This window comes from Misgurnus anguillicaudatus, chromosome 23 (assembly GCF_027580225.2).
Source record: "Misgurnus anguillicaudatus chromosome 23, ASM2758022v2, whole genome shotgun sequence".
NCBI classification, from domain to species: domain Eukaryota; kingdom Metazoa; phylum Chordata; class Actinopteri; order Cypriniformes; family Cobitidae; genus Misgurnus; species Misgurnus anguillicaudatus.
The window spans coordinates 8,658,412-8,672,783 of record NC_073359.2 but is presented as its reverse complement, the minus strand read 5'-3'; the positions used below and the strand labels follow the sequence as shown (position 1 = coordinate 8,672,783).

The following is a 14,372-nucleotide window of genomic DNA, read 5'->3' as shown; positions in this document are numbered from 1 at the left end:
CAGATCATTTAAATGTGCTCGTGTGGTTTGGTCAAAAAGCAAACTTCTGAGTGTTTGTGGACGTGTATTTTATTGTAACATGCTGAAAATCATTGTGCCTGTTTAAAACAAGGGTCCCATGAGACCTTAAGTCTTTATTTTTATTCCACAATGTTCCCCATCTACTGATAAACATGTATTTAGTATGCATAAAACAGATACTTGACTTTTTAAACTTGTTCATATTTATAATGCTTAACATCGCTCACAAACTTCTTTCGTGAGAGAATCTCCCTCGATGTTCTGTCAGCTCTACAGCGGGAGCGCTTGAGACTCCGCCCACCTGAGCAGCTCGTTTGGATTTAAAGGGATACACACAAAAACGGTGCATTTTTGCTCAGCCCCATAAATTGCCTATTTTAACATGCCACAATAAATTACCTATATGGTATTTTGAGCTAAAACTTCACATATGTACTCTGGGGACATCAAAGATTTATTTAATATCTTAAAAACGTCTTCTGGAATGTCCCCTTTAAATGTTGGGTTCTATTAAAGTCCTTTAAAATTAGAAAAATTCTGCAATGTTTTCTTCAAAAAACATAATTTCTTCTCGACTGAACAAAGAAAGACATCAACATTTTGGATGACATGGTGGTGAGTAAATTATCTGGATTTTTCTTTTAAGAAAATGGACTAATCCTTTAACTTGGTGTGTCCTTGGTCGGCACTGGATGCCTATGTGCACAGATCTTCTTTGTGGAGGAGGTCTGAACAACTGTTTGTGTGCTTTGGCTCACAAAAAAAAATCCATCCACACATAGAGACATAGCACAAAATGTCATAACCTGAAAACCACGCCCACCAGGGGGGAAAACAATCCATCTGTCCCCATTGACTTTGTTAAAAGGTTCAAGAAGAAAGCTTTGGTGATTTTAACAACAACAACAACATCAACTAAACTGTAGTGCACTCAATAGTGTTCATACCTTGAATGTGTAACAACAGGATCGGATATGAAAGTCTGGAGTTCATCATTTCACTTTGAAGAATTCACAAATATTCAAACATGCTTGAAATATTATTTTATAATTCAACTTCAGTAAAAGATTAAACATACATACAGTATATACTGGTGTTGAGTTGTCTGACTTCAAGTTGCAGCAGTGGTGTTTAAGATTTTGTTTTATAAACTAATAGCTATAAAAAGCTGCTGATCTCAGTTCCTTCCTTTTTCTTACTAAAGCCAACGTAAACACTTGCAGCAGTCTTAAACTGTAAATGCAGTCTAACACAAACCGCATGAATCAATTTCTTTATTAGTAAATGTTCAACAAAAATAGCTTAACTCTTAGAAAATGTTAAATACAAATTCAGTGTCAAAATAAATATTATACACTTTGTTTTTTTTCAATTGTGTGAACAGTATTTCAGCCATGTTTAACACGTTGACTCATAAACTGAAATCAAATAATACCAGAACAGCTAAATTAACCTAATTTAAGAGAAGAATAAAAATCATAACATACATACTTAGTTGTTCACATTTACACATAAATTATTTTCATATCGCTGCTCCAAACTCCAGCACAGTTCTTGATGTCAATGTGTTTTACAGCTGCCAGTAAACACAATAAGATCAAGAGGAAGAGGAAATACTCTGGGTGCTTCTTAGATTCATGATTCATCTTTTTCTCGCTCCTCTGTCCACCAACCCACAACTCAGAAAACTCAAACTCAGTCATGAAGCACATTTCAAAAGTTTAATAGCAGAGCGAGAAGCTGAGGATGGAGGAGTGAGGAGGTTTTCAGAGGAGTTGTGAGAGAGGATACACAGGTGTGTCACACGTGAACGTGTTGTGTCGACAAAACCTGACGCACATATAAATTCTCTCTTTTCACATCATCACATAATTCTGTCTTAACTTGATTTTAATCTTTGAAGTTCAATTATAATTACAGTAAAACACAACTGTTATGACCACAAACATGCTTTGAACTTAAAATATTAAATATATTCACATTACATATTGTTGTGGAGTTGACTGACTTTAAAGTGGCAGCGGTGGTTTGTGAAGTTCTCACTTTAAGTCTAAGTTCCTTCCTTATTTTTTACTGACGTTGGAGTCTAAAACGGAATAATTTTTTTCCAGTGAATTGTCAAACAGCTTAACCAGTCATGCTCTGAGGTAATTTTGGGTAATTCCGCATGTATTTGGCCTATCCAAATTCAAAAGCTTCCCATACCCACATGCAGAGGTTTACATATGTAACCCTATAGTAAGACACAATGGCGCTATTAATAAATGAAACAGTACGTCCTGTGCCCTCAGCTGCTTGAATGTTGAATTCGTGCTGAATTTTCTCTTTAAGTATACAAGCAGAAATAAGTGACGCGGTGCCTCCAATTAAGAGAGGTGTACACACAAGAATTTGTAATACACTACATCTCTTAATAAAATCAATAAAGTTGGACTAAGTGTCTTTGTGTAGACTTATTTCCTTAAATAATTTCTTCAACAAGGTAATTAGAAAAGATGAAACACTGGTTTATTTGTTTACATTCTCATATGTCCACAAATTAAATGGTTATCAAAAAAAACAAAACAAAAAAAAAACAAAGAAAAGTACTCTCTAATACTTTCCTTTTTTAAACTTTCAATATAACACGACCACAAGCTCTGCCCACATGCAAATCTTGTTCAAATACCGTGACGATTCTCTATTGGGAAAAACTGACCGAGAATTTGATTCAGTTCGAAGGAGCCGAGTAGGTAAATGACTCAGTAGAACAATCTAGAAATGTAAACAGTGCCCTTTTACATGTAACTCTAACTCCGCTTTCAAACGGAGTTAAACTCTGCAATGAAACAAAATGTAAACCTAAAATCACAAATGTTTGAAACACACAGTTTAATAAAACATTACCCAGATTAATTTACATTATCCAGTTCGACATTCAACTGTCTCTATACCAAGCGCTTGGATTTTCGTTGGGGCCCTTTACGTTGGTGCACATTGAAATACGCTGAAAACCCGAGTGTATATAAATCACTTGAAGTTAGTACTCACAACCTCCACGCAATATGGCCGGAAAAATCCTCCGATACAGACCCAGGGTGCTCAACACTGCCAGGCCGCGAGTCCTCGCGGTTACGCACGGGCGAATCCACCAACACGACGAGCTTGCAGATCACACGAAAATGAAGGACGGCTGCTAAACCTTGACGATGGAGACGGGGTGTTTTCCCATCAGGTGATGTCCGTCTTGTTATCAGCGTGTGCAGAACTGTTACCACAACATGGCGCCCGCTGAACTCTGCGCCGACTTCGTAAACAGTCACAAAACGCAAAACAACAAGAAAACTGTCCTACTATAAACCCAACGGAGAAATAAGAACAGTTCTGGATATATGTTTACTCCTAATAGTTGTTAGTCATTGACCAACTCATCCGATCTCTGTCTCCGTCTTTCTGAAGGGCTCCTCTTTTTCCCCCGCTCTATATTAAAAAAAAAAACTTTATTTTTCCCTTGAAAACCTCCCACTTTTACTCTGATTGGTCATTTTCCAAGTCCATCAAATTACACATAACAGCTCATTGGATACAATATATATAACAAATATGATGCATTACCACTTACAGTAAGGCAGAAATAAACATAACACAAATAAACAAATTGTATTTTAATCTACAGTAGGTTACACATACAAAAGTTTGGTATCATTTTACAGTAAACTATTTGAAATTACATAAAACACATTTGAAAGTGCTAAACATGGTTGTACAGTACATGGTGCTGTAAACTCCAACCCAGGAGGACACTTCAGAGGAATCAAGGGTGCGTTAACTTGTTCGATGATATAATCTGAATAATCTTTAAAAGATTAAGATTTTATGTAATGAGACGATTTGTTAAAATTACCAAAATTTATCCTATAAATTATATTTTCATTTAATCCTCTCTAAATGTGATAGTACTGTAATGTTTTACTCTTTCTCAATACACAGATCTAACAGTGGTTTGGGGGCATTGTAAGACCATGATTACCTGGAAACATCTCCTATTATGGAAGAGCACAACATCATGCTCGCAACATTTGTGTCTTGGATCAGTTTTCTTGTTTCTCTGCTGTATGAGGCAGGGGCTTCTTTCCGCAGATTTAGCTGTAAGGTTTAAAGGTCCCGTTTTTCCTGATCCCATTTTTTAAAATGAAGTTTGTGTATAATGTTGCCGTTAGAGCATAAATAATACCTGTAAATTGTAAAGCTCAAAATTCAATGCCAAGCGATATATTTTCTTTAATAGAATTTCCCTTTTAAAGCATACAGCAAACGGACGGTTTGGACTACAGCCCTCTACTTCCCGATTGAATGATATCCAAAGAAGAGTTTTTTTTACTAACTTTCACCCACAGGAATACGTCAGTCGCAAGCAAAGCTCAAATGGGTCTGCTAAGCTAAGTTGCTGTTAAATCACAACACACTAAACAAACAACTACACAATCAAAACTCGATATATATTTCTGAAGGAGGGACTTCATAGAACAAGGAAGAAACCAGCCCGATTTTAGGACAGTGAAAACAGTGCTATAGAGATAAGTAATTATGTGAAAAATACTGTGTTTTTTTACACACAAAACATGAACACACGCTATATTGCACAACAGAAACACAATCATAGTTTTAAAACACAGGAAAAACAGGACTTTTAATCTGTCCAAGGCAACAGTCAGTCGGATATGCATAACATGGGCTAATGTCCAAACATCTTTTCACTTCACAAGAGGTGCAAAGTTTGGACTCTCATTCTCACGGCACCCATTCACTGCAGAGGATCCAATTGTAAGCAATGCAATGCTGAATTTCTCCAAATCTGTTCCAATGAAAAAACAAATGCATATATTGGGTGAAAAATTCCTTTAATCCCCAAAACAGACATTTCATTTAAATGTTTTTACTTTGCTTTACTATTACAATTTGTACAGTAGATAGAAAATATACATTGGAACAAATTTATAAACAGTGGTGTGAAAAAGTGTTAGCCCCCATCCAGATTTCTCATGTTATTGCATATTTGTCACACTTTAATGTTTCAGATCATCATTCAAATTTAAATATTAGTCAAAGAAGATAACACAAGTGAACACAACATGCAGTTTTTAAATGAAGGTTTTTATTATTAAGGGAAAAAAAATCTATTGTATTGTATCTACCCTTTCCGTAATAAACGTAAATTTGTTTTACAACTTGTAATTTTATTCGCTCATTGTAAATTTATTTAAACACTTGTAAATTTGTTAAAAAACTTGTACATTTGTTTACTTATTGTAAATATGTTAAAAAATTTTGTTTGCTCATTGTAAATTCGTTTAAAAAACTTGTACATTTATTCACTCATTGTAAATTTGTTTAAACACTTGTAAATTTGTTAAAAAACTTGTAAATGTGTTCATTCATTGTAAATTTGTTGTAAAACTTGTACATTTATTTAAAAAATTGTACATTTGTTTAAAAAACTTGTAAATTTGTTTTAAATCTTGTAAATAAAATTGCACCTCACGGCCACCGTAGTTGTTGCTTGCCACACTGTGCGATCAATATCGTAGTTAAGTTCATGTCACACTGTATAATCTCTGTTTCCATCAATGTCAGACTGTACGAGTTTAAAGACTTTTAAAAAGCGGACGCACGCAAACAAACGCGTCCGCAGTTTTATGTCATCGATCGACGACGGCTGGGCAAACATGCTAAAGCGAAGGCTAGCAAACCGAAACAACATCTAAAAAACTAAAGCACATAATCGAAATATATTTGACATGCTTTGTAGTAATGTTAGCTTACCTGTCCAAAAGGATGAAAGCCAACTCCGGATCCGTTTTATACCCAAAACAAAGCGGAGGTTTCTCCATAATTCAAATGCCCTGCCAATGTTAATCCGTATTTTTGTCCGAAGTTGATCCGATTCGCGTTTGGTCTTACGAGCTTCAGCAGATAACTTTTTTCTTCACAATTGTGGAGTTTGTGTTGGAGTCTGTGTTGTGCTGGGAGCAGGTCGTTTCAGTCTGTTATCAGACAGTGTTGTCGCTGTTGAGCGCAAAGTCAGTAGACGAGGCGAGAGGCTCGGGAGCGTGCATGCAGGTGACATCACTGGATTTTGCGGCAAATCCGGCCCGGTACTTTCACATAAAAATAATATTTTTTTTCAGAGGTAATAGCAAACCCCGCAAAGTGAATAATTAGGGCCTGAGCACCGAGGAGCAGGCCAGAATGGCCTGCACCGAAAGGTGCGAAGCCCTATTGGTTTTGCTCGAATTTATTTATTTATTTAACACTTTTGGGCATTTTGGGTGCCTTAACATACTCGAAAACTCTTGAAATTTGGCACAGACGTCAGAGTCGTCTGTCATTGCGAACGGGCAAAGGCTGGAACACGGGCGTGGCACGGGGGCTCTGTAGCGCCCCCGTAATGCAAAAAAACATTGAAGCACAGATCGTGCAAACATGTACGCACATGTACGAAAGTTGGTACACATATAGATCTCATCGACCCGAACAACTTTTGCGCTCTAACCTATCAGCTCCGCCCAACAGGAAGTCGGCTATTTCGGATTGTTTAAAAAATGCATGTGGTGAACTTTTAAATACTCCTCCTAGGGGATTCATGCAAATGACACCAAACGTGGTGACCATGATGCCGAGACATTGGACTTTTTGATATTTCGAATGGTTCTGCCATGGCGAGGCGACGAATTCATGGCGAATTCAGAGAAACAGGAAGTGTCTAATATCTAAGGCAAACAATTTCTTATAGTGATGACACGTGGGGTGTTTGTTCGCCTGAAGATTCCGATCGCATCGATGTGCCTATTGTGAGTCTCGGGTATAGCGCCACCAACAGGCAACAGGAAGTGTGTTAGTCATTAACTTTTAAATACTTCTCCTAGGGAATTCATACGATTGACACCAAATGTGGTCAACATGATGCCGAGACATTGGACTTGCTAAATTGTGAAGGGATTTTTGATATCTCAAACGGCGCTGCCATGACGAAGCGACAAATTTATGGCGAATTCAGAGAAACAGGAAGTGTCTATTATCTAAAGCAAAAAATATCTTATTGGGATGATACGCAGTGTGTATGTTCGGCCAAGGATTCCGATCGCATCGATGTGCCTATTGTGAGTCTCGGGTATAGCGCCACCAACAAGCATCAGGAAGTGTGGCAATCACAAAAGGTGGATTTTTTGACAGTTCCATGTGATGTTCTTTTAAATACTCCTCCTAAGATTTTCATGCGATTGACACCAAAAGTGGTCAACATGATGCCGAGACATTGTAGATGATAAATTGTGAAGGAATTTTTGACATCTCGAACGCTGTTCCCATGGCAACGCGTCAAACTTGACTTTTATTTCAGGCATATTTAAGGCTCTTGGCGTGCTTAGATTAACTTTAAATTTGGCACACACATCAGAGTTGTCGGCTGTTAAGTGTTGACAAAAAGGTCAGATAAAGGCGTGTCTATTTAGTGGCTCACTAGCTCCCCCGTTGGTCTAAAATGTGGGGTTTCTTTTACCTACAGTACATAAATGGTTCAGCAGCAACATGAAATAGTCCACTGATATTTACCCACTTGATGCACTTGCCCACCGTGCATCGTTTTTTCGGAGGCACTGTGTAGCGGTAAAAAAAAGTGCGAGGGCCCGCCATCGCTGCTTGCAGCTATATTTTTAATGTGAGATTACAACCCCTTCACACAAAGGCAATCAGAGGTGGGTAGTAACGAATTACATTTACTTCGTTACATGTACTTGAGTACATTTTTTGGGTAACTAGTACTTTTAGAGTAAATTTAAGGATAGGTACTTTTTACTCTTACTCAAGTACATTTCTAGTGAAAAAACTGTACTTTTACTTCTGCGCTACTGTCAAATGGTATTAATTAATGAATATATTTTAGAGCTGTCAATAGATTAAAAAAATTAATCTAGATTAATCGCATGATTTCATGAGTTAACTCGCGATTAATCGCAAATTAATCACACATTTTTATCCGTTCTAAATTTACTTTAATTTAACACTTTTCAGGTTTTTAATACTCTGATCATATATACATATATAGATGCTTTATGCAAATGTATGTTAACAACAGCCTGTTTACATTTTTAACAGAACCATCAAGCCATTGTTTTGTATATGCATTTTCCATTAAGAAGAATTTTCTTTCTCCATTTTTATTTGATGCTGCATCATTTTTGACATGTGCTGTCAAATTTAGTCGAAATTAGCAAATTTTCAAAGAAATTGTTGTATATATTTTGACATTCTCTATTAAAACATAGAACAATGCATGATTTGGTGGAATATAGCAAAATAAGACAGAACTACACCTGTTTGAAGTTGAAAGAGTCAGCAAAGTTAAATGACCAGAAAAATCACCACATCCATACATTAAATTACCACATCAATACCTTAAAATCACTGATAAAACTATAAGATTTAGCACACACAAAGCAAAAACATCATCAATATATGTTAAACTTTTTTTCTTTTGTTTGATTGACATTGTGACAGACTGCTTAAAATCTAAGTGATCTAATATAATGTTACACATCAGATATTTTTACCCAACAGTGAACCAAACATTTACTTAATACATAACAGATTATAGATCCTACCTGCGTGAATTCTTATCAAAGCAGATATTTGTAAAACTTTAATTTTGTGTAGATGTCTATATATCCGGGTCGCGCACTCGCGGGTCTGTGTGCACGCGCTTCAGATGTCAGTCAGTCAGCGTGAGGAGATCGCTTTTGAGTCTTGTCGCTCTTAATAACTCTTTAACAATAATCAGGTACCGAACTTTATATCTCTTAATGACTCTTTCAACATCAAGCAAGTCCTGCAGTCTATTTTCTAAGTCATGCATAAAAGCGAAACCAAAATGAATTGAGACGCATCTTTGCATTAGATTAAGCATTAGGAGGACGGGAACGTTACACCTCAGACGTTTAAATAGATCATTTCAGGTGTCCAACGAGCATTTAGAGCATTGGATTTGCTAGACGATTTGGTTAATGTTCTTATTTCTATGAAAACCTTTGAATCATTTAGACAGGATCCCATTTGTCTGCGTCTCTGTTCATTCAACTATGGGCTGGACCAAGGGTCAAACAGAAATTGCGCGTTGCGTTAATTGGCGTTAATAAAATTAGTTGCGTTAAAATCAATTTGGGTTAACGCGTTATTTTTGACAGCCCTAATATATTTTAAAAAAAAGTTTATAGGGCGTGTTCGAAAGTTTCGCGAGACAGGCTGCGTCCGCGCGTAGATGATAGGAGAAGCAGATGAGGGCGCGTGTGCGTTGTGCGAGATATCGGAGGCAGAGCATGCATGGCGGCTTCAAGTTCGGTCTATGTTTTCACTCCAAGAGGTCAAAAAGAATAGTTTCATAATGCGATGCATGCTTTGTTCAGCATCCAGGAATTCAAGATCCAACCTGAAGTGGTAAGTCACAGTAATGTCTATTTGAACACTGGTCATTTCCAGTGATGCCAGTAACGCGTTACTTAGTAACGCATTGCTCTAATTTGACCACTTTTTTTAGTAACGAGTAATCTAACGCGTTAATATTTCCAAACCAGTAATCAGATTAAAGTTACTTATTCAAGTCACTGTGCGTTACTATTTTTTAAATTTTCCTTAGTAAAATATATATTTTCTTGTATATTTTTTCTTGCGTCTTGGGAAGTGAAGTCAGGTGTGCGACAAGTCACGTTTTCAGCACGAGGACAACTCAGGTCACGTGTAAGCGACACAAACGTAAACAACATACAATGGAGAGAGAAGAGAGATGCAGCTACAAAAACACTACGTCAAATAAAAAAAAAACATTTGGAGTCGCGGCACGGCACAGACAGTCAAACTAAGAGCAAGTCCCACCCAGTGGTGCGAAGCACGCAGTGAGCAGCAGGAGGTCATCCACTCCCCAAACAACAAAAGCTGGACTTCAGTGCAAAACCAGTAAGTGTGGTAGAGTTGAAGAACGAAAGTAACAAAGCGATTTTCTCCGAGCCTTGATAACATCTGCATCTCACTATGACAGCATATTAGCACATAACCTCTGAAAGAGTTGACAAATATCGCGTTTTTTGTCTCAGCAATTTAAGTTTGTACTGTTGGTTGCTTTTGAAACATTTGATAAAACTGAAATTTAAAATAAAAATGTAATTTAATTATTTTTTACAAAGATAAATGACAAAATAAATTTGCAGTTACATATTAAAGAGGTCATAGTCATATATATTTAATAAAACAAGTATAACACAAAAATCTATCATGTTTTGTTGTATTACTTTTGACCCACCTGTGTGTTACTTTCATCCCTGCTGTCAAGGTCAAAAGTAACAATTCACTACTCTTGTTTAAAGTGAAATTATACAGAAGTCGTTTTACATTTGTTCAAAATTCTAGCTGGTTTTGATAGACCACACTTGTAAGTTATTGACCACAGCAAAAATATAGCTCTGTCTAAAACATTAGCTTTTAAAATTAAGTTTTTCTGAAAATGGCCCCTGCTATTCCCTATTTCAATCAATCAATCAAAAGTTTATTTATATAGCACTTTTTAAAAAACAGCAAGTGTCTCACAAAGTGCTGCACAGACAAAACCAAACAGCTTAAAATAAAATATAATATAAAATAAACAAAAGGTTAAAAAAAACACACAACATTAAACTCAATAATAGAATATCAGTACAGTCAGTATTTATGTTAAGTGAAGTCAAGAAAGACTCATATATATATTTTTTAAAACACAACAGTTCAACTTAAAATGTCAGGAGATACATTGTTGACGTTACTGTTAAAAATGCACTTCCAATAAAGTAAGTGTTGGACTGGAATGTAACTAACAAAGTAACTTGTAATCTAACTTAGTTACTTTTAAAATCAAGTAATCTGTAAAGTAACTTAGTTACTTTTTAAAGGAGTAATCAGTAATCAGTAATCAGATTACTTTTTCAAAGTAACTGTGGCATCACTGGTCATTTCACACACTGAGTTTTTTTGCCATATGCACTCTTGTACAAGCGATGACCAAACAAGTGTAAGTTAAACCATACAAACAGCACGTTCACATCTGCACATTTCCATATCATTTCCCCACAACTAAACAAACTGAACAGCATAATGTAAGGACGTCTTGCATTTATACACAAATCCGGACACCTCACTAATGTGTAGAAAATACATTCAAATAAAAACGGGATTGTATTTTATTTAAATCCTTCCTAAAGAATGAATGAATAAAAATAAAAGAATAAAGTTTGATTTTAAAGAAACATGTATTATATATTATAATAAATGTAGAGTTGATTTGCACAAACAGATAAGTTCCATATGAAATTTTAAAATGATCATTTTTATTAAGCTCCTGTTTATGTTCAGTAATTGCACTTTAATGGCAATGAAAAAAACTATTCATATAAAAACATGATAACAAACAGACACACACGTTCTTTTTTGGTTAATGTTTGCCTGTTTAAAGGCAGATACTGACAAGTTTGTGTTGTGAACATGAAAATAAATACAGAGTTAACCGTCAGAAAAACATCTGTGTGTGTGTGTGTGTGTGTGTGTTTTAGATTTTTTCTCAAATGACACGTTATGTGATGTTAATGTACCCATTGCAGGACTGAGATAGGCTGCTTTACTTATAAGCAGAACAATGAGACTTTTAAGGAGAGTTTGTGAAAACCCTAAAAGTAGTCTGAAATTCAGTGCTTTTGCACTTACTTCTCTATCAGATCGGAAGTAACGAGTAACTAACTACTTAAGTAGTTTTTTCATCTAATACTTTTTTACTCTTACTCAAGTAAATAATTAGATTGATACTTTTACTTTTGTACATTTTTGTATAAGTACTTGTACTTTTACTTGAGTAAAGATTTTGGGTACTCTACCCACCTCTGAAGGCAATTGAAAAGGGATTAGTTTAAGTAGAAACACTGCGGACAGCTCCTTTAAGAAAATGACTGTCATTTTTACCCGTCTGTTAAAAGAATACACTGTAAACATTAATTACAGCTTTAACTTGGCAAATAACCAAGGTATAAGCGGGATAATCCACGGCTAGCCATGCATTAAAGGGTTTTAATGCACTTTGCATTACGACGCTACGCGTCGGGTGGTTCTTTGCCTCTACGTCGTACATTAAAACCCTTTAATGCATGGCTAGCCGTGGATTCTCCCTTACATATTTTGTACAGCTTTAATCACATAAACCAAACATTGGGCTGTTCCAACCCAACATAAAAGTTATTTTTACCCAACAGATGCGTTAAAAATAAACCCACAGAGTTGGGTTGATTGTACAACCCAACCTGTTGGGTTTGTCCATCTTTTATCAGGTTTTGTTAAAGGTTATTACATCATAGGTTGCCATCATAGGTGACATGGTGAATATTATGTCCATTAGCATACCGCATCCACACTACATTATATAAAACATTAATTTAAAGGTTGATTTACTTTAGGTCTTGACTGTGAATAAACAAAGCTGTTAAAATAGTGATGTTTATCCAGAAAATGTCAAATAAAACTATTTTTTTTTTGCATTCGGATGCAAAAATTTTGCAGGTTTTTATTGCCACAAAAAGACAACTGAGTTAATTAATAGTTCAGAAAGTAACTATAATGTAGTGATGGCATATTTCATAAATTATAAAATTCAAAGTGTTACAGTATGTCTCATTAAAAAGAAAGAAAAAAATATCAGAGAGTTAACATCTTTGTGTTTTGATCAGAAATATTAAAATGCTTTTGCAAGATTTAGGCATTGTGAAGTCCTCTCAAATTTTTCTAAGAAATAAGTACTAAAACACACGTAAGAGATTAGCAGTTTTTGAAAAGCAGTCTGGAATTCAGTAACAGCCTGGTTTAGTAAAGATGTAATCGAATAGATTGCAGTATCATCCTACACTGACACAAGACTGTCATTGTTACTGTATATATCATCACTGCATCAATGATGTCACTGCTGAGAGATTTTTGATAGGTGATGATGTCATAGAGAGTTGTGACATCACTCCAGCAGTTCAGCTGATCACAGACATGTGCACCACTTGAGTCTAACAATGACAAACACATAAAAAGAGATGATGTTATAAAATCTGAGCATTAGTTTATTGTATTACAGAAGATTCTCTATATACAGAATTTCTCACCTCTTCATGTTTGTCATCAGTTCTGTTTTTAGATTTTAATTTGTTCATGTTGATGAAAAACCTGTAGGATCAGAATTCACACTCCATAATTCAAAGTCTTTAAATCTGAATTTATATTAAAATATCCACAGTGTGTTGTGCAGTTTTGAATTTTACTTGATATTTTTTCTTACCACATCCACAGAGCTCCTAAAATGAGAAACTGAGGGAGAAACACCAGCAGACAGACTGTGAGATGACCAAACACGGAGGATGTTTCTGAAAAAATAAACACAAATTTTGGATGGACAGACTATTTTTGTATATGTGGGACAAAGTAGAACCTTTTTAACATTTTTCAGCGATGATGTCAAGAACTGATGCTGATTGGCGATCTATTTGATCATTTTGTATTAAAGTTAGATGTATGATGAGATGTTGTGTTACCTCTTACAGCACATGAATACTCTTGTAGCTCCTTTCTGTTGATTGAGTTCAGGTACAGCTTGTTTAATAATCTCAATCCATCTGTTACCTGTTGTCCATTCTTATACCAGATGTAAGTATGTTTGCTATCCAGAGTGCATGGAGTTGAACAGCTTAATATCACTTTTTCTCCATCTATCACAGGGTTTGGGCTGCTTATCACCTGTGTACCTGAGATTTCATAAAACATAATTCACATGAAATACTTTTCAGAATTAGACTTGAAATAGTTTGTTGATCTACTCAACTTCCTGCTGGAAAAAAACATAAAACCATTACAGAAAATTCTAATGGTTTCCATTAAATACCATAAGGAACCATAGCTTTTACCATTAAAACCACTACACTGTAGTGTGTTTTGGGCCATATTCCATTAGAACCAATAAAATTTCCAATATAACATGCTGTTTCTGCATTTCTGATTTTAATCTGGATTACCTATAGAGTAGTATGACATCCTTTATATCTCCGGAGAGTCTTTAGTTTAATCAGATTTATAAAAGAAAGATTAGCTTTACCGAATCTTTCCGATAACGTACGAAAAAAGGAAGAAGGAGGAGTTACTACTGCTGGAGGAGCGAGTACAAGTCATGCAACACTATACAACACTGTTCTATTTATGATTCACTACATGTTCGTGTCATTTATATAATATGCATGCGCCTATTTCCAACATAAGACAGAAGTCTTACCGCATGC

The 14,372-nt window shown here is 35.6% G+C and overlaps 1 protein-coding gene and 1 long non-coding RNA gene across 7 annotated transcripts in view; both read right to left on the bottom strand.

Moving 5' to 3' along the window:
• LOC129453090 (sialoadhesin-like) overlaps positions 1–14,372 on the bottom strand; it is a 205,332-nt gene that overhangs the window by 41,677 nt on the left and 149,283 nt on the right. The window contains exons 1-2 of one of the 6 annotated variants that reach the window (XM_073862008.1): positions 1,513–1,764; positions 969–1,021 (exon numbers count right to left, since the gene is read on the bottom strand). The exons of 3 other annotated variants lie outside the window; for them this stretch is intronic. In XM_073862008.1, coding sequence (XP_073718109.1) covers positions 969–1,017 — 49 coding nt within the window. In that variant the 5' untranslated portion in view covers positions 1,018–1,021; positions 1,513–1,764. Of the gene's footprint in view, positions 1–968; positions 1,022–1,103; positions 1,441–1,512; positions 1,765–14,372 lie in introns of those variants that run through there. 2 more of the 6 variants (XM_073862006.1, XM_073862007.1) reach the window with 2 other exon arrangements.
• On the bottom strand, positions 12,968–13,466 carry LOC141359470 (uncharacterized). The gene is made up of 3 exons (XR_012365939.1): positions 13,382–13,466; positions 13,209–13,269; positions 12,968–13,112 (listed from the first exon to the last, which is right to left on the bottom strand). It is a non-coding gene; the product is annotated as an uncharacterized lncRNA (long non-coding RNA).